Source organism: Macaca mulatta, chromosome 2 (assembly GCF_049350105.2).
Source record: "Macaca mulatta isolate MMU2019108-1 chromosome 2, T2T-MMU8v2.0, whole genome shotgun sequence".
Lineage (NCBI taxonomy): Eukaryota > Metazoa > Chordata > Mammalia > Primates > Cercopithecidae > Macaca > Macaca mulatta.
Window position 1 is genome coordinate 158,155,569 of NC_133407.1, and position 25,001 is coordinate 158,180,569.

At 44.1% G+C, this 25,001-nt stretch overlaps 1 protein-coding gene across 1 annotated transcript in view; it reads left to right on the top strand.

Moving 5' to 3' along the window:
• The first annotated feature begins 10,797 nt into the window (after positions 1–10,797).
• Positions 10,798–25,001, top strand: part of OSBPL11 (oxysterol binding protein like 11) — a 73,221-nt gene continuing 59,017 nt past the window's right edge. The window contains exon 1 of the mRNA XM_001114179.5: positions 10,798–11,820. Within this exon, the coding sequence (XP_001114179.3) occupies positions 11,645–11,820 (176 nt within the window). The 5' untranslated portion in view covers positions 10,798–11,644. The remainder of the gene's footprint in view (positions 11,821–25,001) is intronic.

The following is a 25,001-nucleotide window of genomic DNA, read 5'->3' on the forward strand; positions in this document are numbered from 1 at the left end:
CCATGTTGGGTCAAATTCCCCTCCCCCTACAGCTTGAAGGGGACATAACTGATAGCCTGGGGGTTTTTGTGGTCCCTTGGAGATTTCTTTGCTTGTTTCCTTCTGGGCAGGGGAGATTAGAGGAGGCTTATCATTAATAGGAAGGGGAGCTATAGGGAGGCTAGGATATGGAGGTAAGCTGAGAGGTCCTTCTGTGGAATGTAAATTGCAAGCTTTACATAGTTGTGGATTATCCTTCAATGAAAATAAAGCTTGGACATAAGGCATTTCACTCCATTTGCCTTCCCTCTTACAGAAAAGGTCAAGCTGCAGGATAGTATCGTAATTTATACTTCCCTCAGGTGGCCATTTTTTCCCATCAGAGAGAGAATATTGGGGCCAGGCCATAGTGCAGAAAAAAATAAGCTGCTTCTTTTTCAGGGTTTGCGGGTCAAATTAGTCCCAGTGGCTTAAGATGCATTTCAAGGGTGAAACTGTTGATGCCTGAGTGTTTCCCATCCAAAAGAAAAAACCACCTGTGGTTTTGGTTTGTTTCCACCCCCACCCCCACCCCCTGCCCAAGAACCCACAACGGTCCCTGGACCCTGCTGATCAGAATAGTTGCACTCACCAAAGCAGCAGCAGAAACACTAGTCTTCCTCCTAGACCACAAAGAGGACAAAAGAGGGTCGGATTTAGTGGCCCTTACCAACGCATTCTCAAAAACCTGCACCCTTGCCCTTCCTCTTAGACCACAAAGAGGACCAAGAAAAAATAGAATTTAGTGGCCCTTGCCGAACCATTCTCGAAAACCTGTTAAGATTCCTAAGCATTTTCTCCTGTTAGTATTGGGACCTTACCCTTGTCCTATAAAGATAATATGCCTCAAAATGGAGTGGAGGGCCATACCTGAGGGAGGGAAGGGATCTCCAGTGTTGGAAGAGTGATGCCTTTTGTCCTCACTTCTCATCATATGAATAGGAAGCATATAATTTCCGAGGCTCCCCGTGTCCTAGCTTCAGGAATAGCTTTTGTTAGGCCTCCTAGTCTGAGGAGGGATCCTAAAATTCCAGATAGTGCCCTCCCCACCGATGGGGCTTTAGGCAAAAAATTATGTCTTTCTGATTGGTGAGCCTGGGTGCCTAAAGAAGGGAACAGAGTCCTGAAATTTTTACTAGAAATCATTCTTATAGGATAAACTAGAAAAGCAACACAGACAGGGACTAGCCTCGGAGAAGAGAGGCGGGAGGAAGTTTGTCTGACAGATGTTACGACCCAGGAGGCAAGGGTCAAGATAGATAGGATAGATGGGCGAGTCTCGCTTGGGTGATGTGACTTTGAGAGTTCTGCTCATGTCTGCAGGGTCAACCAACTTTTTGTCAGAACCCCTGAGCTGAATGGCTTTCCTCTCTGTTGACCCTGAGCTCAGCCCAGTAGTACGGGAAAAGCAGAAGCTGGTTCCAGGCAAACCAACACTCCCAACTCCAAAGAGTGGGGGGTTGTTAGAGAACACTTTCCCAGAAAGCCTGATACACATGTCTTTAGTCTGGTGGCTGCGCTAGTTGCTTTTAACTGGCCGGCAGGAGCCTGGCATTTAGCCCCCGAATTCTAAGGAAAAATAGGACAGAATAGCAAGCGAAAGGGGTTCAATGGTACTCACTGTGTGGCGAAATCCCCAATGAACCCCAAAGATATGTTCAGAGTTTGTTCCTTCCGGTGGGTTCGTGGTCTCACTGACTTCAAGAATGAAGCTGTGGACCTTCTCAGTGAACGTTACAACTCTTAAAGGTGGCACAGATCCAAAGAGTGAGCAGCAGCAAGATTTATTGTGAAGAGCGAAAGAACAAATCTTCCACAGCATGAAAGGGACCTGAGCAGGTTGCTGCAGCTGGCTGGGGTGGCCAGCTTTTATTCCCTTATTTGTCCCTGCCCATGTCCTGCTCATTGGTCCATTTTACAGAGTGCCGATTGGTCCATTTTACAGACTGCTGATTTGTCCACTTTACAAGCCTCTAGCTAGCTACAGAGTGCTGATTGGTGCATTTTTACAGAGCACTGACTGGTGCATTTTACAAACCTCTACCTAGCTACAGAGCACTGATTGGTGCGTTTTACAATCCTCTTGTAAGACAGAAAAGTTCTCCAAGTCCCCACTCCACCCAGGAAGTTCAGCTGGCTTCACCTCTCAGTATGGTTGTCAAATTCCATTTTAAAGCTGTAGTGACCAAACATGGAGGCCCATGCCTGTAGTCACAGCACTTTGGGAGGTTGAGGCAGGAGTATCATTTGAGCTCAGAAGTTCAAGACCAGCCTGGGCAACATATCAAGACCCTATCTTGGCTGGGCATGGTGGCTCATGCCTGTAATCCCAGCACTTCGGAAGGCTGAGGCAGGTGGATCACCTGAGGTCAAGAGTTCAAGACCGGTTTGACCAATATGGTGAAATCCAGATTCTACTAAAAATATAAAAATTAGCCAGCCATGGTGGTGCACACCTGTAGTCCCAGCTACTTGGAAGGCTGGGACAGGAGAATTGCTTGAATCCAGGAGGCAGAGGTTGCAGCGAGCCAAGATCATGCCACTGCACTCCAGCCTGGGCAACAGAGCAAGACTCCCTCTCAAAAAAACAAAACAAAACAAAACAAACAAACAAAAACATTTCTACAAAGTAAAAAAATTAGCTGCATAGAGTCTTCCAAGGTGCAGTTCCTTCCCTGCCAGGGCCTTTCTGGGCACATCCTTCTAGACAGATGCACATTAGCACAGTAAATTCCCCAAGAAATTCTGCAATAAAGGAACCAGTCTAACTTAAAAAAAAAATTAGTGTTTTTCAAATGTATGAAATCACAGCAAGAAAAATTTTAAATCACATAACACCTATTAATACCCCACAATATTGTGTGGAGTACATATTGAAAAGTGCTCCCCTGGTGTTTGCCTTTTTTTTCTTTTGGTAAAGGGATGAAGTTTTTTCAAAAGAAATAATGGCACATGCCCTCTCACATAAATTAATGTTCTCCATCAAATGAGTCATGTCATGGAAACAATACATTCACATACTATTTCAAAAGCTGATCCACATGAGCGCTCCCCAGAATTCATAACCCTGACATTTCGTGCTAATAAGCATTAGTTGCCTTTTCTCTCCTTTCCCATGGCAACCCCTGGCATTCACCACTTGATGGAAAGGTCATGTGACTGCAGTTAAATCTGTTCATTTTACTGAACTTGTGAGCAAAATACTACCTGCACTAGCCAAATGAGTCTAAAAACGGACAAGAAGGACACATAGCTTTAAAATAAATGTGTTCTTATTTTGTAATACAGTTTTAAGAGCTCCAGTGAAATACTTTTTAAATTTTTTTTTATTTTTTGAGATGGAGTCTTGCTCTGTCGCCCAGGCCGCAGTGCAGTGGCGCAATCTCGGCTCACTGCAAGCTCCACCTCCCGGGTTTACGCCATTCTCCTGCCTCAACCTCCCGAGTAGCTGGGACTACAGGCGCCCGCCACTACGCCCCGCTAGTTTTTTGTATTTTTAGTAGAGACAGGGTTTCACCGTGTTAGCCAGGATGGTCTCTATCTCCTGACCTCGTGATCCGCCCGCCTCGGCCTCCCAAAGTGCTGGGATTACAGGCGTGAGCCACCACGCCCGGCGAAATACTTTTAAGTTCAATAGGGATTCAGGGGAAAGTTGTGGAGAGAAGCAAAAAATGGGAGAGAAATTTCATTTTATCAAAATCAGAATAAAACTGTGACTCTTTTTCTCCTTTCCCATCCTTCATTCCTCCTCTCAAATAAAAACATCAACTGTCTATTTCTTTCACTCCCACAACAAGCTTTGAGCTTGGCAGGGGAGTGTTTGCAGAGAAATGCTGCTCTCTTAGAGCACTTTAGCTGAATCACTCCATTAGAGTGGGAAATCACAAAAAGATTTCTGCCTAAACTGCAGGCGGGTGTGGCGCGAGGTAGAGGATCGCTTGATTAATTGAAACTCTGTTTCACCAAAGTAGTAAAACCAATGTGAACATTTTGTCTTCTCAAAATGTCTTTCTTCCTTTTCTTTCTTTTCTCTTTTTTTTTTTTTTTTTTTGAGATGGAGTTTCGCTCTTGTTGCCCAGGCTGGAGTGCAATAGCGCGATCTTGGCTCACCGCAACCTCCACCTCCCAGATTCAAGCCATTCTCCTGCCTCAGCCTCCTGAGTAGCTGGCATTACAGGCGCCTGCCACCATGCCTGGCTATTTTTTGTATTTTTAGTAGAAGCGAGGTTTTGCCATGTTGGCCAGGCTGGTCTCGAACTCTGGACCTCAGGTGATCCATCTGCCTCGGCCACCCAAAGGGCTGGGATTACAGGCGTGAACTACAACGCCTGGTCTCTTTTTCTTTTTTTAGGAAATTGTGGGCTCACAACCTTATTCTCAGTGGGAACTTTTTTTTCCTGGCTGCATTCCTCCCTGTGTTGCCCTCCTCTCATGGGATTAGCACTGTTCCTGCACCCCTGCTCCCTGCTCCGCTGCCCCGAGTTTTTCTGCGGCCTATCCTCCCATTCATTCCAGCTGTGGGTTCTTGTGCTTCAAGGAAACAAATCACACTTCCCTTTCCTGCATGTCAGGGTTAGAGAGAGAAAATAAAAACAGGCAGCATTTGTTCAGCACTTACTAGACATCAGGCACTTTTTTTTTTTTTTTTTTTTGAGACAGAGTCTCGCTCTGTCACCCAGGCTAACTAAAGTGCAATGGCACAATCTTGGCTCACTGCAACCTCTGTCTCAAGCAATCCTCCCTCCTCAGCTTACCTAGTAGCTGGGACTACAGGCACATGCCACCTCACCCAGGTAATTTTTTTTTTTTGAGATGGAGTTTCGCTCTGTCACCCAGGTTGGAGTGCAGGGGTGCGATCTCAGCTCACTGCAACCTCATTCTTCTGGGTTGAAGCAATCCTCATGCCTCAGCCTCCCGAGTAGCTGGGACTACAGGTGCATACCACCATGCCCGGCTAATTTTTGTATTTTTAGTAGAGATGGAGTTTCACCATGTTGGCCAGGCTGGTCTCCAACTCCCGACTTCAAGTGACCCTCCCTTCTCGGCCTCTCAAAGTGCTGGGATTACAGGTGTGAGCCACCATGCCTGGCCCCATAATTTTTGTATTCTTTTGTAGATGTGGGGTTTCACCGTGTTGTCAAGTCTTATCTTGAATTCCTAGGTTCAAACAATTCACCCGCCTTGGCCTCCCAAAGTGCTGGGATTACAGGTGTGAGCTATCGTGCCTGACCTTCTACATGTTTTCTTATTTCATCCTATTTTTCCATTTTACAGATGAAAAAAGTGAGGCTTACCAAGGCAAGTAACCTCCCCAGGATCACATGCACTAAGTGGGAGAGCCAGGATTTGAAGGCTTGTGCCAAAGTTCATGTTCTTAACCACCGTAATAAATTCATTCAAAGCGAGACTCCCTCTCAGAAAAAAAAAAAAAAAAAAAAGTATATAGTGTCAAGTGCTATGAAGAAAACTAAAGCAGGGTAAAGGGATAGTGTGTAATGGGTAGGAACTGCTACTCTGTATAGAGTGGTCAGGGAAGGTCTCTAGGAGGAGATGACACTGAAGCAGAGATGGCCTTAGGTATCTACATTTTCACACTGACACCCACAAACTGGGTGATTTCAGGTAATGTTCTTAGAATTCTACATTTACTGTACATACTCTGATGGGTCTCTTTTGATTAGAATTTCTAGCTTGAAAACTCCATTGCATTTGGAAGACAAAGCTGGCATTCTCCCACAGAAATATGTTGAATATCTTCAGAAATATGTTGTTTGATGTGTCTTCAGAGCTGTCCCTAGCAGAAGTGTGCCCTCACCAAACACCAACATTCATTTTACTTAGCAGGTAGCCCTACCCTTCTAAACAATGGCTAACAGTTGCTGAGCACTTAGCTCACCATGTGTCAGACAGGAGTCTAAGTGCTTTGAATGACATGAGTCATTTCATTTAATGCTGACAACACCTCAAAGAGAGAGACTAGCTTGGCTGCCATAGCAAAATACCATAGATTGGGTGGCTTAAACAACAGCAATTTATTTTTTCACAGTTCGGGAGGCTGATAGTCCAAGGTCAAGATACCAGCAAGGTCAGTTTCTGATGAGGGTTCTTTTCCTAGATTGCAGGTAGCTGTCTTCTCTGAGTGCCCTCACATGGCAGGGATGGTGGGGGCTGGGGCACAGTACATGCTAGCTTTCTGGTGTCTCTTCTTACAAGGGCACTAATCCAATCTTTAGGACCTCATCAAAACATGTCTCCCAAAGGCCCCATCTCCAAATACCATTGCATAGAAGCTAGGCCTTCATTGTAGGAATTTGGGGAGTAACACAGTTATTCCTATTTTATAGGTAATGAAACAGGAACAAAGAGGTGAGTTAACTTGCCTAAGGTCACAGGGAGTGGAATCTGTGTGTCAGTCTGATAGAAGAGACCGTGATCTTGACCACTACGCATACACAGCTTCTCTCCATGGGCAGGACACCCTCAACTCTTACCAAGCTAGACTGGTAGGGAAGGAACAGAGATGAAGTGCACATCCTTCTTTGATGGCTTTCAAAAAAGTACATTTCTTTACCTTCCCTATTCAAATAGTATGTCCTCTTCTCTCTTCAGACGCTGAATGGAACAGTCAAACTCAGATCCTATTGTAAAACATCTTTTTAAAAAGTTTCGATTTTAAAGCAAAACAAAACATCTATCCTACCAACTCCCATGACCATGACTCCAAGAGCATTATACAACCTTCTGATAATAATTTTGTTTATCCTGCTGAGTTTTACACAGAATGTGCTGACACTCAAACCTGAGTACTCTAGACTGTATTTTTTTTTTTTTGAGACAGAGTCTTGTTCTGTCATCCAGGCTGGAGTACACTGGTGTGATCTCAGTTCACTGCAGCCTCAACCTCCCAGGCTCAAGCGATCCTCCCACCTCAGCCTCCCAAGTAGCTGGGACTGTAGGCATGCGCCACCACGCTCAGCTCATTTTTGTATTTTTACTAGAGACGAGTTTTGCCAGTTGCCCAGTCTGCTCTGAAACTTCTGAGCTCAAATGATCTGCCCTCCTCGGCCTCCCAAAGTGCTGGGATTACAGGTGTGAGCCACTGCACCCGGCCAAGACTGTATTTTTCATTATTAATTGATAGCTCCTTTTCCAGTTGCTACATTAGTCTGCTGTCAGTTTGGTTAGCATGAGCCAGTCTCCATGTCTCATTTCTACTTGGAGCAAAATAGCCTTCATACCATTTTTTCTTGGACAGAAGAGTGGATTTATTCTATTAATAATGAAAGGTCTTTGAATGATTCTGAGTTTTAAAGGGGGCCAGATTTGTGATGCATAACATGTGTAGCACAGACTGGAAGTGGAGAGCCCTGTAGGAACATTACTGCACTATTGTAACTGCGCAATGGGTTGGTTCATCTTGCCCGCTGCCTAGACAGAGCCGATTTATCAAGACAGAAGAATTGCAATGGAGAAAGAGGAATTCACGCAGAGCTGGCTGTGCTGGAGACCAGAGTTTTGTTATTACTCAAATCGGTCTCCCTGAGCAAATTTAGGCATCAGAGTTTTTGGCAGGTAGAGGCTTGGGAAGTGAGGGATGCTGATTGGTAAGGTTGGAGATGGAATCACAGGGGGTGGAAGTGAGTTTTTCTGGCTGTTTTCTATTCTCGGGTGGAACGGCAGAACTGGTTGAGCCAGATTACCAGTCTGGGTAGTGTCAGCTGACCCATCAAGTGCAGGGTCTGCAAAATATCTCAAGCACTCATCTTAGGTTTTACAATAGTGATGTACCCCCAGGAGCATTCTGGGGAGGTTCAGACTCTTGAAGCCAGAGTCTGCATGACCCCTAAGCTGTAATTTATTTGTTTTTATCTTTTTTTTTTTTTTTTCGAGACACAGTTTCACTCTTGTTGCCCAGGCTGGAGTGCAATGGCGCAATCTTAGCTCACCGCAACCTCTGCCTCCTGGGTCCAAGCGATTCTCCTGCCTCAGCCTCCTGACTAGCTGGGATTACAGACATGAGCCACCACGCCTGGCTAATTTTGTATTTTTAGTAGAGATGGGGTTTCACCATGTTGGTCAGGCTGGTCTCGAACTCCCGACCTCAGGTGATCCACTCGCCTCGGCCTCCCAAAGTGCTGGGGTTACAGGCATGAGCCACCACACCTGGCCAGTAATTTCTAATTTTGTAGCTAATTTATTAGTCCTGCAAAGGCAGACTGGTTCCCAGGCAAAAAGGGGGTGTTTTCGGGAAAGGGCTATTACCAATTTTGTTTCAGAGTCAAACCATGAACTGAATTCCTTCCTAAAGTTAGTTTGGTGTATGTCCAGGAATGAACAAGGACAGCTGAAAGGCTAGAAGCAAGATGGAGTCAGTTAGGTCTGATTTCTTTCACCGTCATTATTTCCTTAGTTATAATTTTGCAAAGGTGGTTTCACTATTGCAAATCCAGTCCATTTGCAGTACTGTAGCCTCATCCCAGACACAGATTGGATCCATTTACTTCTCTCTATTACCACTGCCACCACTCTAGTCCAAGCTGCTATCATTTCTGCCCTCATTCCCTATAACAGCCTCCTAACTAGTCTCCCTGCTTCCTCTTTTTCTCCCACTAAAATTAATTCTCCATGTGGCAGCTAGAGAATTTGTTTTTTAAAAAATAGCGTTATTACAATATAATCCATCCACTATAAATTCACCCATTTAAAGTATACAATCAAGTGAGTTTTCGTATACTTACAAGATTGTACAATCATCACTATTATCTAATTTTAGAACATTTTTATTACCCCCACCCCTAGAAAACCCCATACTCATTAGCAGTCATTTCCCATTTCTCCTTTCTCCTACCCCTAGCAACCAGTCATCTACTTTCTATACAGGTGGATTTGCCTGTTCTGGACATTTCACATAAATGGATACATACAGTATGTGACTTTTTTGCATCTTGCATCTTTCACTTAGAATCATACTTTTTTTTTTTTTTTTTTTACATATTTTTGTCCCATAAGCTTTTTTCCACTTTTATATTTATTTATGTATTTATTTAAAGAGACAGGTCTTCTATGTTGCCCAGGCTACCCTCGAATTCCTGGGCCTAAGTGATTTCCCCCATCTCAGCTTCCCAAGTAGCTGGGACTACAGGTGTGCATGAGCACACCTGGCTTTCCTTTTTTTTTTTTTTGAGATGGAGTCTCGCTCTGTTGCCCAGGCTGGAGTGGCACAATCTAAGCTTACTGCAACCTCTGCCTCCCAGGTTCAAGCAATTCTCCTGCCTCAGCCTCCAGAGTAGCTGGGATTACAGGTGTGTGCCACCACGCCCAGCTAATTTTTGTATTTTTAGTAGAGACGGGGTCTCGCCCTGTTGGCCAGGCTGGTCTCGAACTCCTGACCTCAGATGATCCACCTGCCTCGGCCTCCCAAAGTGCTGGGATTACAGGCGTGAAACACCGTGCCCCACCTACATACCATATATTCTTTACTCATTCATCTGTTGATGGACACAGGCTGGTTCCATATTTATGATATTGTGATAGTACTCCAGTAAACATGTGAGCACAGGTATCCTTTTGATATGCTGATTTCTTTCCCTTTGGATACTCAGTAGTGGGATCACTGGATTGTATGGTAGTTTTTATTTATTTATTTATTTATTTTTCTTTCTTTCTTTGAGACTGAGTCTCGCTGTAGTTGTCCAGCCTGGAGGGCAGTGGTGCGATCTCGGCTCACTGCAACCTCTGCCTCCCAGGCTCAAGTGATTCTCCTGTCTCAGCCTGTCAAGTAGCTGGGATTACAGGTATGCACTACCATGGCCGGTTAATTTTTGTATTTTTAGTTGAGAAGGGGTTTCATCATGTTGGCCAGGTTGGTCTAAAACTCCTGACCTCAAGTGATCCGCCCGCCTCGGCCTCCCAAAGTGCTGGGATTACAGGTGTGAGCCACAGTGCCCAGCCTCAAGTCATGTTATTATAAACTAAAATTAACAATTAGGAGAGACTTTAGAAATCTACCCAAGAACTGTTGTTTTACAAATTCAAAATCAAGGCCTCAACAAGGTGAAAGATTTGTCTGCGGTCCGGAAGAGTACCTAGCTCTGTTCTGAGATCTCTAATTTCCAAGACAGCTTCTTTTTTTTTTTTTTTTTTTTTTTTTTTGAGATGGAGTCTCGCTCTGTCGCCCAGGCTGGAGTGCAGTGGTGCGATCTCTGCTCACTGCAAGCTCCGCCTCCTGGGTTCACACCATTCTCCCGAGTAGCTGGGACCACAGGCGCCCGCCACCACGCCGGGCTAATTTTATTTATTTTTATGTTTTACTAGAGACGGGGTTTCACCGTGTTAGCCAGGATGGTCTCCATCTCCTAACCTCGTGATCCGCCCGCCTCGACCTCCCAAAGTGCTGGGATTACAGGCGTGAGCCACCGCGCCCAGCCAACAGCTTCTTTTTCATTTATAATACTGATTGGCTTTACTCCATTGTCATGCTTGCGCCCACACTCCCCCACCCCCAAGTGACTAAAACGTACAGATGTTTGCTTCGTTCTTGTACTTTCTTATTTTTGTTAAGCTTTCTTTCTAAAATGCCTGGAACGGCCTCTCAAATGCAAGGCTAGGACGTGGTTAGGAAGACAGGCAGTCACACACGAGAAGGGAACTCTCTAGGTCCGCTGGCTCCTTTGTTTCTTCCTCCTTCACTGTCCGGGTTCCTCCTTCCCCTACGCCCCTCTCCCTCTCGCTTCCTTACTCGTCGCCCCGTTACCAGCCCCCAGAAGCTCCGCCCCCTTCAGGGACCAGCCGCCCTGACCCAAGATGGCGCCAGAGGCTTCGGCTATGAGGGAAGTGAGCTCACGCTACTCCGGAAGGGAAGGCGGGAAGGGAGCAGGCGGGTGGTTGACCCGCTGTGGGGCTGTGGGTGGGGCGGCGGCCGCGGCCCTGGCATTCACGCTTGGGTCTGGAGAGAGCGCGAGAGACTCACCGGCTCCCGGGAACCCAGTCGAGGGCCCGGGCCAGGGGCAAAGGAGGAAGTCGCCCCGAGTGGCTCGCCTCTGGCCCTGGGAGAGGCGGCCCCGGGAGCCGGCGTCCCGCCCCCGGCGGCCTCCTTCCCTGACCCTCCTCCCGGGCTGCGCGCGCCCGACCAGGCTGTCTTTCGGCGGCTGCGGCGGGAACTGCCGAGCGGGCTTGACTGGACCCACTGCCTGAGGACCGGCGGAGAAGAGGGAGCGCGGCGGGTCAGCCCCGAGGTTAGGCCGCGGGGGACTGCCTGTGGCACTTCGTCCTTTTCCCAGCCGTCTTGGCTACAGAATCTGCGATCTCCCTAGGCTCCTTCTCTTTCGAGTATGTCACTTAAGTCCTCTCGCCGGATGCTTTTTCCTCCTTGCTTTTGCCGGAAAGGAGAGAGATACATGTGAAGGATATCTGTCCTCGTTGCTTCCCCTGCCCTCCTAAAAGTTTAACTTCTGTGGTAATGTGTATCTTCCTTTTTTGGACCATTTGACAGTCCCGCCCCAGCCGCCGTGTGATTTAGCAACCGGGATCATATTCAGATAAAATCTTAAAAAAAAAATAAGTCACCTGCAGAACTACAGAATTGTTCTCTCCCGCTCAAGAAGGGCAAGTGGACTTTGGCGTTAAGATGCAGGGGGGTGAACCAGTGTCCACAATGAAAGTCTCGGAGAGCGAAGGAAAGCTGGAGGGCCTGGCCACAGCGGTGACCCCGAACAACAAGAACAGCAGCTGTGGAGGTGGAATCAGTAGCAGCAGCAGCAGCAGCAGCAGCCGCGGTGGCAGTGCAAAAGGCTGGCAGTACAGGTATGGTCCTTTCTCCAAAATTGTTTCCTGAGGTGGAGGTAGGGGTGAATATGCCGGCGGCTACATCCCGCAATTGTTGAAAGATAAAGTTTTTTGACTGGCTTCCAGAAGCAACTGATACATCTCGTTTGGATCTGGGACCTCGCCTAAAAGATTTAATCCATTCATTTGTTGGTTCAACAGGTATTTATGGAAGGCATTTTGAGGAATACAGAAATGTATCCCTGAACTTCCTGTACAATCAGAGAGTTAATGCTTCCTCTGATTTAATTCTGTCCTCACTTCTGCTTTTGCCTGTGTTGCAATTTATTTACAAGCCAGCTTTCTCTCTGATAGACTGCGAGGGCAGGAACTGTTTAACTCAGCTTTCTCGAGAGGCTAGCAAATACTGGTGCTCAGAACTTGCTTGTCCAGAGATTGGAGTAACTGAATCAGAAAGATTCTTGCCCTGAAGGTATTTGTGACTTGGAAAGGGGAATGTACAAAAATAATTTGAATACAAGGACAAAGGTAGACATCCTAATGCCTCTGATAAACTAAACCTGAGCCTGGAGATGTTCAGTTTGTGTTGCTCAGACCACTTCAGTGCTCTCTGTGTTGATGAGAAAGTCTGCCTTTGTTAATTTTCACTAATATGAATGAACAACTTAAGGAACAGGAGGAGAGTCCTGGAGAGGCAACAAGTTTTGTTTTTGTTTTTTAATACATGAAGTGTAGGGAGAAAGAACTATCCAGAACCTTAAGAATGAATGAAACAAACCAGTACATCCCATCGTATTGGAACTAAAGGGATGAATTCTTAAGTTCTGATTGACTCCTGTGTGCCTCACTGTAGTAGTCCTTTTTAGCCTTTGTGCTTATTTGTGCTTGTGAAATTTTTGTGAGACTTGGAAGGGGTTAAAGCCAAGATTTTGTGAGGGATACACATTTATCATGAATAATATTCATATGTATGAGATATGCATGACTATATTAATATACAGAAGTGTAGAAGATTATAACTTTTTTTTTTTTTTTTTGAGACAAAGTCTGGCTCTGTCACTCAGGCAGTGTGGTGGCGCAATCTCGGCTCACTACCACATCCACCTCCTGGGTTCAAGTGATTCTCGTGTCTCAGCCTCCCGAGTAGCTGGGATTACAGGCGTGCGCCATCACACCTGGGTAATTTTTGTATTTTTAGTAGAGATAGGGTTTCACCTTGTTGGCCAGGCTGGTCTCTAACTCCTGACCTCAAGTGATCAGCCCTCCTCTGCTTCCCAAAGTGCCAGGATTACAGGCTTGAGCCACCGCACCTGGCCAGAAGATAACTTTTTATTGGTAAGTGACTGTAGGATAAGAAGATATATTCATTTACTTTGAGATGTCTAGGCTCACTTTTGGAATCAGCATGATCTTTTGTGTGTGTGTGACCCATGACAGGGGCCACAGGTCCCCTGTCTGTGGCGCTTCGTCCTGACCCGCCATGGGGCTGTGGGTGGGATGGCGGCTGCGGCCCTGGCATTCATGCTTGGGTCTGAAGAGAGCTCGAGAGACCCCAAAATACAAAAATTAACCGGGCATGGTGGTGCATGCCTGTAAATCCCAGCTACTTGAGATGCTGAGACAGGAGAATCACTTGAGCCCGGGAGGCAGAGGTTGCAGACTGATCATATAAGATTATCGATTACTTGGCAGATATATTTTGATAGCACTTAAGGAAGCAAGATAAAGTAAAATTCCTAGTAGTCAGCGGTCAGTCTTCTGATATTCAAACTCTGAAACCCAGCCTCAATTAAATTGAAAAGTGAAACAGACTTCTTAGCAGTGGGGAGAGTTGTCGTAAAGCCATGCACTTTAGTAATGTACTTTCATCTAGACCCCCATTATTCCTTAATCCCTTACTTAGGGCATTATTATTATTATTATTGTTATTATTTTGAGACAGAGTCTCTGTCGCCCAGGCTGGAGTGCCACTGCACTATTCTTGGCTTATTGCAACCTCCACCTCCCAGGTTTAAGCGATTCTCATGCCTCAGCCTCCCAAGTAGCTGGGATTATAGGTGCTTGCCACCATGCCCATCTAATTTTTGTATTTTTAGTAGAGATGAGATTTCGCCATGATGGTCAGGCTGATTTTGAATTCCTGGCCTCAAGGGGTCTCTGCCCCTCTTGGCTTCCCAAAGTGTTGGGATTAGGGTGTGAGCCACCACACCTGGCCTTTAGGGCATTATTTAATGGTTATATAATTTTTTATTTTTTTAAATAAATATGGTGAGATGAGGTCTCACCATATTGCCCAGGCTGGTTTTGAACTCCTGGACTGAAGTGATTCTCCCGTCTCAGCCTCCCAAAGTGCTGGGATTACAGGTTTGAGCAACTGTGCCTGGCCATATAATTTTCATACTAGAATCTGTTGGAAACACCAATGAGAAAGGTTATTAGGGGAAATGTAGCAGAGGAATGGCAACTGACAATGTAGGGCATTCAAGGAAGATTTGAAAAATTAACGTGTAGACTCAGGTATATTACTTCCTAGAACAATAATCATAGTCATAATGACCTTAAGTTGTCCAGGAAAGCACACTCTGTTTAAGAGGCAGAGAACTGTATGATATAGTGGTGAACAGTTTAAATAAAATAGCTTAAATTTTTAAAAAACTGCTCAAGTGTCTGGAAAATTCAGTTATGTAGAACTCTTCCCAAATAGTGAAGATAAATAAGGCATGACTGCATTTACATCCCAATATATGTTTTTATTTTAATGTGGGTTGTCCAAGGCTGACCTTCAATGTGGCTCTCAATCTGATTTATCCGTTTGTCCTCTAGGACATTGATAAAGCAGTTTTCCCTATTGTCCTGTGTTACTTCCTCTTCCTGGTTTTTTCACTTGAGACTCAGTCCCTAGACTTTATTTATTTATTTATTTGAGACATAGTCTTGCTGTTTCGCCCAGGCTGGAGTAAAGTTGCATGATCTCGGCTCACTGCAACCTCCGCCTCCTGGGTTCAAGCAATTCTCCTGCCTCAGCCTCCTGAGTAGCTGAGATTACAGGCACCTGCCACCACGACCAGCTAATTTTTGTATTTTTAGTAGAGATGGGGTTTTACCATGTTGGCCAGGCTGGTCTCGAACCCCTGATCTCAGGTGATCCACCCACCCTAGCCTCCTAAAGTGCTAGAATTAAAGGCGTGAGCCACTGCGCCTGGCCTTCAGTCCCTAGACTTTAAAAACAAAACAACAATAACAAGAACTAAACTAATCTTTTCTTCTTGAAAGCAGTTTATACTTACTGCCTCCATTTCCTTCTCATTTATTGCCCAACCCATCGCAGTTGGCCCTATTCTCACCGAAGAATATGAGTGAATAGCGTTTTTAGTATCTTTTTTTTTTTTTGAGACAGAGTCTTGCTCTGTCGCCTAGGCTGGAGTGCAGTGGCCCCATCTTGGCTCACTGCAAGCTCCGCTTCCAAGGTTCACACCATTCTCCTGCCTCAGCCTCCCGATTAGCTGGGACTACAGGCACCAACCACCACGCCTGGCTAATTTTTTGTATTTTTAGTAGAGACAGGGTTTCACTGTGTTAGCCAGGATGGTCTCGATCTCCTGACCTCAAGATCCACCCACCTCGGCCTCCCAAAGTGCTGGGATTACAGGCGTGAGCCACTGCGCCCGGCCTGTTTTTAGTATCTTAATCCAACTTATTACTCTATAAATATATGCTGTTAGAATTATTTTAATTTTGGTCCGGTGCGGTGGCTCACATCTATAATCCCAGCACTTTGGGAGGCCAAAGCAGTGGGTCACCTAAGGTCAGGAGTTGGAGACCATCCTGGCCAACATGGTGAAACCCGTCTCTACTAAAATTACAAAAAAGTTAGCCAGGCATAATGGTGGGCGCCTGTAATCCCAGCTACTTGGGAGGCTGAAGCAGGAGAATCACTTGAACCCGCGAGGCGGTACAGTGAGCTGAGATCATGCCACTGCACTCCAGCCTGGGTGACAGAGCGAGACTCCATCTCAAAAAAAAAGAAGGAATTATTTAACTTTTTTTTTTGAGGTGGAGTCTTTGTCACCTGGGCTGGAGTGCGGTGGCATGATCTCGGCTCACTGCAACCTCTGCCTCCCGGCTCGAACTCCTGACCTCAGGTTATCCGCCTGCCTCGGCCTCCCAGAGTGCTGGGATTATAGATGTGAGCCACCATGCCTGGCCAATATTTTTATTTTTAAATTGAAACAGGATCTTGCTATGTTGACCAGGCTGGTCTTGAACTCCTGGCTCAGGCAATCTTCTTGCCTTGGCCTCCCAAAGTGCTGGGATTACAGGCCTCAACCAGTGTGCCCGGCTCTTTTTACTTTGTAAACCAAAAGTATCTGAGACATGTCTGAACAATTTAGAAAGTTTATTTTTGCCAAGGTTAAAGACAGGCCTGTGATACAGCCTCAGGAGGTCCTCATGACATGTGCCCAAGGTAGTCCAAAACAACTTGCTTTTATACAGTGTAGGGAGACATAATGGATCAATCAAATATGTGTAAGATTTACATTGGTTAGATCCGGAAGGGAGGGACAACTTGAGGGCTGGGGGGGAGGCTTCCAGGTGATAGGTAGATTTTGATTGGCAATTGGTTGGAAGAGTTATCAATAGAAAGGAATGTCTGGGTTATGATAAGGGATTGTGGAGACCTAGGTTTTATCACGCAGAGGAAGCCTCCAAGTAGCAGGTTTTAGAGAGAATAGACTGTAAATGTTTCTTATCAGACTTAAGGTCTGTGTTGAGTGTTGATGTTAATGTTGGAGAGGTATAATGAGGTATATTCAACCCCCGCTTCCTATTATGGCCTGAACCAGTCTTTCAGGTTAAAATTTAGGGTGCCCTGGCCAAACGGGGAGTCTATTCAGATGGTTGCAGGGTGCCTTCGAATTTTATTTTTGGTTTACAACTTTCTTGATGATATTGTTTGCAGCACAACAGTTTTTAATTTTCATGAAGTCTAATGAGTTTTTTCTTCTCGTTACAGTTTTGTGTCACATCTAAAACACGATTGTCAGGTTCAAGATGACAAAGATTTACACCTATATGTTTGTCTAGGAGTTTTGTTTTAGTGCTTATGTTTAGGTTTCTGATGCATTTTTAGTTCATTTTTCCTTATGATCATTTTTGTTTTCTTTTGTGAAATATCTGCATATGTGTTTTTTATACATTTCCTATTAGGTCTTAATATTTTTCTTTTTAATATGCTTGAGATCTCTTATTAAAATGTCAATTAACATTAAATATCAATATTCCTTTAAAAATATTTTGATTTTTCTTCTTTTGAATAGGTAAAGGGATGTGTATATACAATGAAACATTTCCCTTACATACTTTTCCCAGCCACTCTGTTTCCTTCTCTGGAAACTCTTTTACTGATTTCTTGACTGTAATTCCAGAGAAATTGATATTAGTTCTTTATTTAATTAACATGTGATGACATGCAATATATTTTAATTTTGTATAAATTCTTTGCTATACTTACTACAAAGATTTCCCTAGTCCTCAGATTTTAATTTCATATTTTGACATACAGAAAACTTTTAAGTCAGACCTCTTATTCCTCTTTTCCATCTATTTCTAATTATAAAAAGTAACTTTTATAAATACTTGGTTTTGGCTGGCACTGTCACTCACCCAAAGTGTTGATCCTTAGTACTTTGGGACACTGAGGTGGGATCACTTGAGCCCAGCAGTTTGAGACTAGCCTGGGCAACAAGAGAGACCCCATCTCTACAGAAAATTTAAAAATTAGCCAGGACATGGTGGCATGCCTACTCAGGAGGCTGAAGTGGTGGCAGGATTGCTTGAGTTCTAGGCTTCAGTGAGTTGTGATTGTGCCACTGTGCTCCAGCCTGGGTGACAAGACCTGGTAGCAAGACCCTATCTCAAAAATAATTAAGTAAATAAATAGTCGTTTTCATTAAGTTTTAAAAGTTGACAGTTTTACAATTTAACTTTTTTTTTTTTTTTGAGACAGGGTCTCACTCTGTCTCCCAGGGTTGAGTGTAGTGGCTCCATCATAGCTCACTGCAGCCTCGAACTGCTAGGCATAAATGATCCTCCTATTCAGCCTCTGGAAATAGCTGGGACTACAGGTGCACACCACCATGCCCAGCTAATTTTTAAATTGTTTTCTAGAGACAGGATCTTGCGATATTGCCCAGGCTCATATTTAACTTTTTAATCTATCTGGAATTTATTTTGAAATACAGTGTGAGATAATGTATCTACTACTGCATTACAAATTACCCCCAAATTTAATATATTAAAACAGCAACATTTATTATTTCCTAGTGTCTTTGGGTCAGGAATCTCAGTGCAGCTTAGCTGGGTCTTCTGGCTCTGAGTCTTTCTTAAGGCTGAACTGGGAAGGATCCATTTCCTAGCTTATTCATGAGACTCTTGGTGCAGTTCAGTTCCTTATGGCCCATTGGACAAATAACTCAGTTCCTCATGAACTGATGGCCAGAGGCCTCCTTTGGTCACTGGCCACATAGGCTTCTTTGCAGAGCATCTTACAACTTGGGAGCTTGTTTCTTGAGAGTGAGGAAGTAAGAGTACTAGAGAGTGCTAGCTGGAGAGAAGTTACAGTCTTTTGTAACCTAAGCGCTGAGGTGAATTCACATCACTTTTCACTGTTCTTCAGAAGCAAGTCCCACACAAGGGTGTGAGAATACCAGCAGGTGGGGATTATTGGGATTCATGCCAGAAAATGCCTAGACAGTTAATATAATAGACTCAAGATTGTAAAGACTAGAGAGGGAAACAGATTTTGGGAGTCAAATTATGCATCTGGTTTTAGGTGTGTCCAGCTAAAGTTGCCAGAATGTTTAAGTGTCTTATCTAGCCAATCCTCAGAGATATGGGGTATTGGAAATGTAGATAATTGTCTTTATAGTATCCAGAATGTTTTCACATCTGTTACCATATTTAATTCTCACAACTCTGGAAGAAGATAGAGCATTATTATCCCTATTTTACAGTTGAAGAAAACCTAAGTCTAAATGATAATATAGACTTAGATTACATGAAGTTATATATTGCATGTAGCTAAGGTTACACAGCTAGTAAGTGGAAGAACTTTTATTTCTAGATATGTTTTACATAGAGGTATTAAAAGTCGATAAACTCTCTAAAAGGAATGAATAATTATTGATAATAACTAGTTTGGTACATGGTTGGTTTTATGGTTTACTCATGTCCTAACTTACATAGTAAATATTTTTGAGCCTCTACTATGTCTGAAGCACTCTTGTTAGTTAATGCTGAATTAATGTGCACACCCAAAACAATGAAAGAAGGAATTCTAAGGCTAATTTTGGGAGGATCATCAAAATAAACAGGAAAAGGAAGGGCGTCGGTGGCATTTGCAAAATAATCTCATGATGACCTTTTGGAAAAAAAAAACTTTTTTGAGACAGTCTTGCCCTCTTGCGCAGGCTGGAGTGTGGTGGCAGATCTTAGCTCACTGCAACCTCTGCCTCCCAGGTTCAAGTCCAAGCAATTCTCCCGCCTCAGCTTCCCAAGTAGCTGGGATCACAGGTGCTTGCCACCATACCCGGCTAATTTTTGTGTTTTTAGTAGAGATGAAGTTTCACCATGTTGGCCAGGCTGGTCTCAAACTCCAGACCTCAAATGATCCGCCCACCTCGGCCTCCCAAAGTGCTAGGATTACAGGCGTGAGCCACCATGCCCAGCCCTTTTGAAAAATTAAACGTTAGAACTTAATTTATTAGATTAGCCTTAAATTTTCTTGTTTCCAGAGTAATTTACATTCATACAATGTGTGCTTTCTCTCCCATTTATAGAGAAGATAGATTTCCCCATTCTGGGTATTTCCTTCCTTTTTCATAGTGAATAATCACACTTTTTTTTTTTTTTTTTTTTGAGACGGAGTCTCGCTTTGTCGCCCAGGCTGGAGTGCAGTGGCCAGATCTCAGCTCACTGCAAGCTCCGCCTCCCGGGTTCACGCCATTCTCCTGCCTCAGCCTCCCGAGTAGCTGGGACTACAGGCGCCCGCCACCTCGCCCGGCTAGTTTTTTTTTTTGTATTTTGTAGTAGAGACGGGGTTTCACCATGTTAGCCAGGATGGTCTCGATCTCCTGACCTCGTGATCCGCCCGTCTCGGCCTCCCAAAGTGCTGGGATTACAGGCTTGAGCCACCGCGCCCGGCCTATTCACACTTTATAAAATGTGCATGTTTTCATTATTTTTGTGTTCTTTATGTCAGCTTGTAGAGAAATTCAGAAGTCTGCAACTATGCCACATGCTTTTTAGAGAGCAGAAGAGAACTATTCAAAAGAGGAACTGAAAGACAAACCAGGGTGTTTGATGGGGCTGCTTTTTTTGAATTTTGAGCTCCTCACTGGCTAACCATATTAACAGATAAATCTATTTTCCTTATTAGCAAACAGTTATACTTTTCAGTAAATTTGTAAAAGTCTGCAAATGTGTAGTATAGAAATAATTTTTATGGTCAGACCACAATAATTTTGTGGTTTCTTCCACTGTCAATACTATTATAAGGAAAAGTGCCTGTTTGCGGATGGGAAAAGGAGATTGGCCTAAATATAAATGAATGTTCACTGTCTTAGAGGTTTTACCTCTTTTGAGTTGATTTGAAGAAAAGGTCATAAATGTCTGCTTTTTTTTTTCTCTCTGCAGGGGTTAAAGGAAAATTGATACATATTTCTTTTTTTTTTTTTTTTTGAGACGGAGTCTCGCTGTGTCTCCCAGGCTGGAGTGCAGTGGCGTGATCTCGGCTCACTGCAAGCTCCGCCTCCCGGGTTCACGCCATTCTCCCGCCTCAGCCTCCCAAGTAGCTGAGACTACAGGCGCCCGCCACTACGCCCGGCTAGTTTTTTGTATTTTTAGTAGAGACGGGGTTTCACCATGTTAGCCAGGATAGTCTCGATCTCCTGACCTCGTGATCCACCCGCCTCGGCCTCCCAAAGTGCTGGGATTACAGGCTTGAGCCACCGCGCCCGGCCGATACATATTTCTATACTCTAGTTTTTGTTTTCTGTATCTGAAATCTGCTATAGATGCTGGTAAAAACAAGATAAAGATGATTGTAGTCATGTAACTGGAAACTATAAAATATTGTTCCAAAATCTAGTTAGAAGTATACCAAGTCTTGAGGAGCAAGATTTGGTTTATTAATAATGTGCTGTGATTTCTTAGTTTCCTTACATTTTTGCAGTACGTATCTTTTGTGTGTGTGTGTGTGTGTGTGTGTGTGAGATGGAGTTTCGCTCTTGTTGCCCAGGCTAGAGTGCAATGGCACGATCTTGGCTAGGCGTGATCTTGGCTCATCACAACCTCCGCCTCCCGGGTTCAAGCAATTCTTGTTCCTCAATTTTCCGAGTAGCTGGGACTACAGGCATGCCACCTGGCTAATTCCTATATTTTTGGTAGAGACGGGATTCCACCATGTTGGCCAGTCTGGTTTCAAACTCCTGACCTCAGGTGATCTGCCTGCCTAGGCCTCTCAAAGTGCTGGGATTACAGGCATGAGCCACCGCGCCCAGCTTTGTCTACATTTCTAATTGTTTGTTGTAGATGGGATACCTAGAAGTGAAATTCTAGGGCCAAAGAGTGCTAACATTGTTAAGACTCTTGGCAGGAGCGAGGACCCCTCAGTTGACTTTATACTTTTTGTTATAGAATAAGATACAGTTAGACTTTATTTTGTTTGTGATTTGAGTATACAGTCTGCGAGTTGAATTTTTTTTGAGATGGAGTCTCGCTGTGTCACTCAGGCTGGAGTGCAGTGGCCGGATCTCAGCTCACTGCAAGCTCCACCTCCCAGGTTCTCCTGCCTCAGCCTCCCAAGTAACTGGGACTACAGGCGCCCGCCACCTTGCCCGGCTAGTTTTTTGTATTTTTTAGTAGAGACGGGATTTCACCGGATTAGCCAGGATGGTCTCGATCTCCTGGCCTCGTGATCCTCCCGTCTTGGCCTCCCAAAGTGCTGGGATTACAGGCTTGAGCCACCGCGCCTGGCCGCAAGTTGAATTTTTTGGGGGGGAGGTGGGCAGGCTACTGAGAATTGACTCATGGCTTCATAGAAAAATTGTTTCTCTCTTCCCATTGCTTAATTCGTTCAGCAAATAAACACTTATATCCCAGGCTATACACTAGCTGTTGCAAGGAATATCTCTTAATGTCATTAGCCTTTTCCTCAGCTAAGCAAGCCATTCCCCACTTCATGCTATTTGTTATCCAGAGAATGGACCAAAGTGCTAAGCCTTTTGGGAGGTTACTTTTTGCCTAGTTGAAAGTATGGATTTTGATATGTGACTTGCCTGGTACCTCATATTTACTGACTACAAGTTGTGTAAATTCCTGCCTGTAGTTAAATACCTTAAGGTATTGCTATTTGGGTTTTCCAGAAAAATAGAACCAATAGGTAGATATATATAGAGAGATATTATGAGGAATTGGCTCATATGACTGTGGAGCCTGAGAAATCCCATAGCTCTGTTGTCTACAAGCTGGAGAACCTCTTGACATTATTGTCAACCTCTGCTGTCACTTCCAGCTGGCTCTGCCCTCATCATTCCATTAAATTGTTATCTCTTGCTTGTAAGTCTAATGAGTCTTCTCAGTCTTTGTCATATCTTACTTTATCAGTAGCACTGAACTTTTATTAATTTTTTGTTTTCTTTTTTTTTTTTTTTTTTTGAGACAGGGTCTCACTTTGATGCCCAGCCTGGAGTGCAGTGGCAGGATCTCGGCTCAGTGCAACCTCCGCCTCCAAGGTTCAAGCGATTCTCCTTCCTCAGCCTCCCGAGTAGCTGGGACTACAGGCATGCACCACCATGCCCAGCTAGTTTTTGTATTTTTAGTGGAGATGGGGTTTTACCATGTTGGCCATGCTAGTCTTGAACTCCTGACCTCAAGTGATCCACCCATCTCAGCCTCCCAAAGTGCTGGGATTACAGGCATGAGCCACCGTGCCCGGCCTGAGACAGGGTCTTGCTGTGTTTCCCAGGCTGGAGTGCAATGGCATGATTGCAGTTCACTGCAGCCTCAACTTCCTGGGCTCAAGCAATCCTCCCATCTCAGTGTCCTGAGTAGCTGGGATTACAGGTGTGTGCCACCCTGCCTAGCTAATTTTTAATTTTTTTTGTAGAAACAGGATCTCACTGTGATGCCCAGGCTAGTCTCAAACTCCTGGTTCAAGTGATCCAAAGTGCTGGGATTACAGGTGTGAGCCAAGGCACCTGTCCACTGAATATTCTTGACCACAGACTTATCTTGAAACACTTTCTCTCGTTTCTGTCTTTCCATACTGCTAGTTTTCTTCTCACTACTCAGTTGCTCCTTATCTCGTCTCTGTATTCCCCTTGCCCTTAAAACTTTTCCTTAGAGATCTCTCTTAGGCCCTGTCCCATCTCTTGCCCTTTTGTAATATTTCCTGGGTGACCTTATTTACTGCTGTAACTTCAGATACCAGTTATATGCTTATATGCTGATGACTACCAAGCCCTAATCATGCCTTACTGGATATCTCCTTGTATAGTCCTGCAGGTTCATTAAATTTAACATCTTAAATTGGAACAAATCCAAAACTTCTCTGTGATCCTTATCGACCCAGTTGTTCCAGCTGGAAATCTGAGTGTTGCCCTTGTCCTTTTCTCTCACCTTCATTCTTTCTGTCTCAGTTCACATCTAATTAGTCATCAGATCTAGTCATTGCAGCCTTCTCACTCACTACTGAAACCTGTGTATTTGTTTAATGCCTTTTTTATATGTATGGCAGCTGAAAATGTAGTCCCATTGTGTGTCTTTTCCAGTAGCAGAAACCCATGTTACTGTCTTTTTCTTCAAGGAGACATATTTCTCTTAGATTAGATTATAGATTTGAGATGGAGAGCTATTAGTTATTGCCATTTTGATTTTCTTATGCTTTTCAATGTTTTTTCAGAGTGCTGTGTTTTAGTAGGTATTGAGTAATTGTTTTGAGTTGAAAGGATTTGAAACTGTTAAAAGGTAGCTTAATTTAAAAACCTTTTATATATCTTAAGTCTCATAAAGAAAGGTTAAGAAATAAGTATGTTGCTGGGCACGGTGGCTCACGCCTGTAATCCTAGCACTTTGGGAGGCTGAAGCGGGCTGATCACGAAGTCAGGAGTTTGAGACCATCCTGACCAATATGGTGAAACCCCATCTCTACTAAAAATAGAAAAATTAGCCAAGCGTGGTGGCATGCACCTGTAATCCCAGCTACTTGGGAGGCTGAGGCAGGAGGATTGCTTGAACCCGGCAGGCGGAGGTTGTAGTGAGCCGAGATTGCACCACTGCACTCCAGCCTGGGCAACAGAGCGAGACTCCATCTCAAAAAAAAAAAAAGAGAAGTAAGTATGTTTTAGTAATGGAGATTAAAGAATTGAAGCAGTTATTATTAAGATGTTTAAGAGAAAATGAGTATCAAACTAAATATAGTAAAGATACTTGACAAAGTTTAATCAGTTATTTTTATAGACTATCAGCTTTCACTACTAATCCCAATTTCTTGAGCAGTGAAGTTTTTGGAGGATTGAAGAAGAAATTAACTTTCTTATAGCTTATTTTTCAGGGTATTAGTGTGTTTTGGACCATCACTTCTATTTTATAGAACACAAAATAGTATAAAATAATCAGATATGTGGTATGTTCCCACTTCAATAGCTAGATTTTATTCATATTGACACATTAAAATACTCTATAAAAATTTGCACATTTTATTTTATTTATTTTATTTATTGTTTTAGAGACGGGGTGGGTCTCCCTATGTTGCCCAGTCTGGTCTCAAACTCCTGGACTCAAGGAATTGTCCCACCTTGGCCTCCCAAAGTGTTGAGATTACAGGCATGAGGCACTACACCAGGCCCTAAAAATTCACACATTTTAGATAGGAGTAAAGCATGAGAGTTAGAGATACTGTATAGTAACTCAATTATAAGACGGTAGAAGAAAAGTGAACAAAAGATGTTCAGTCACAGAGCGCTTTTTATGCTGACCACCAGATGGCACAGTCATTCCACACCTGCTGGTTGCCTTGAATAGTGGCTATTTCTTGGGATACATGGAAAAGGGGAAGAATGAGGGAGGGACGTTGCAACTAGCTGTTCCAAAAAATAGGGTGTTTTCAAGTTGGTTCTTTGTAACCTGGAGACAGCTGT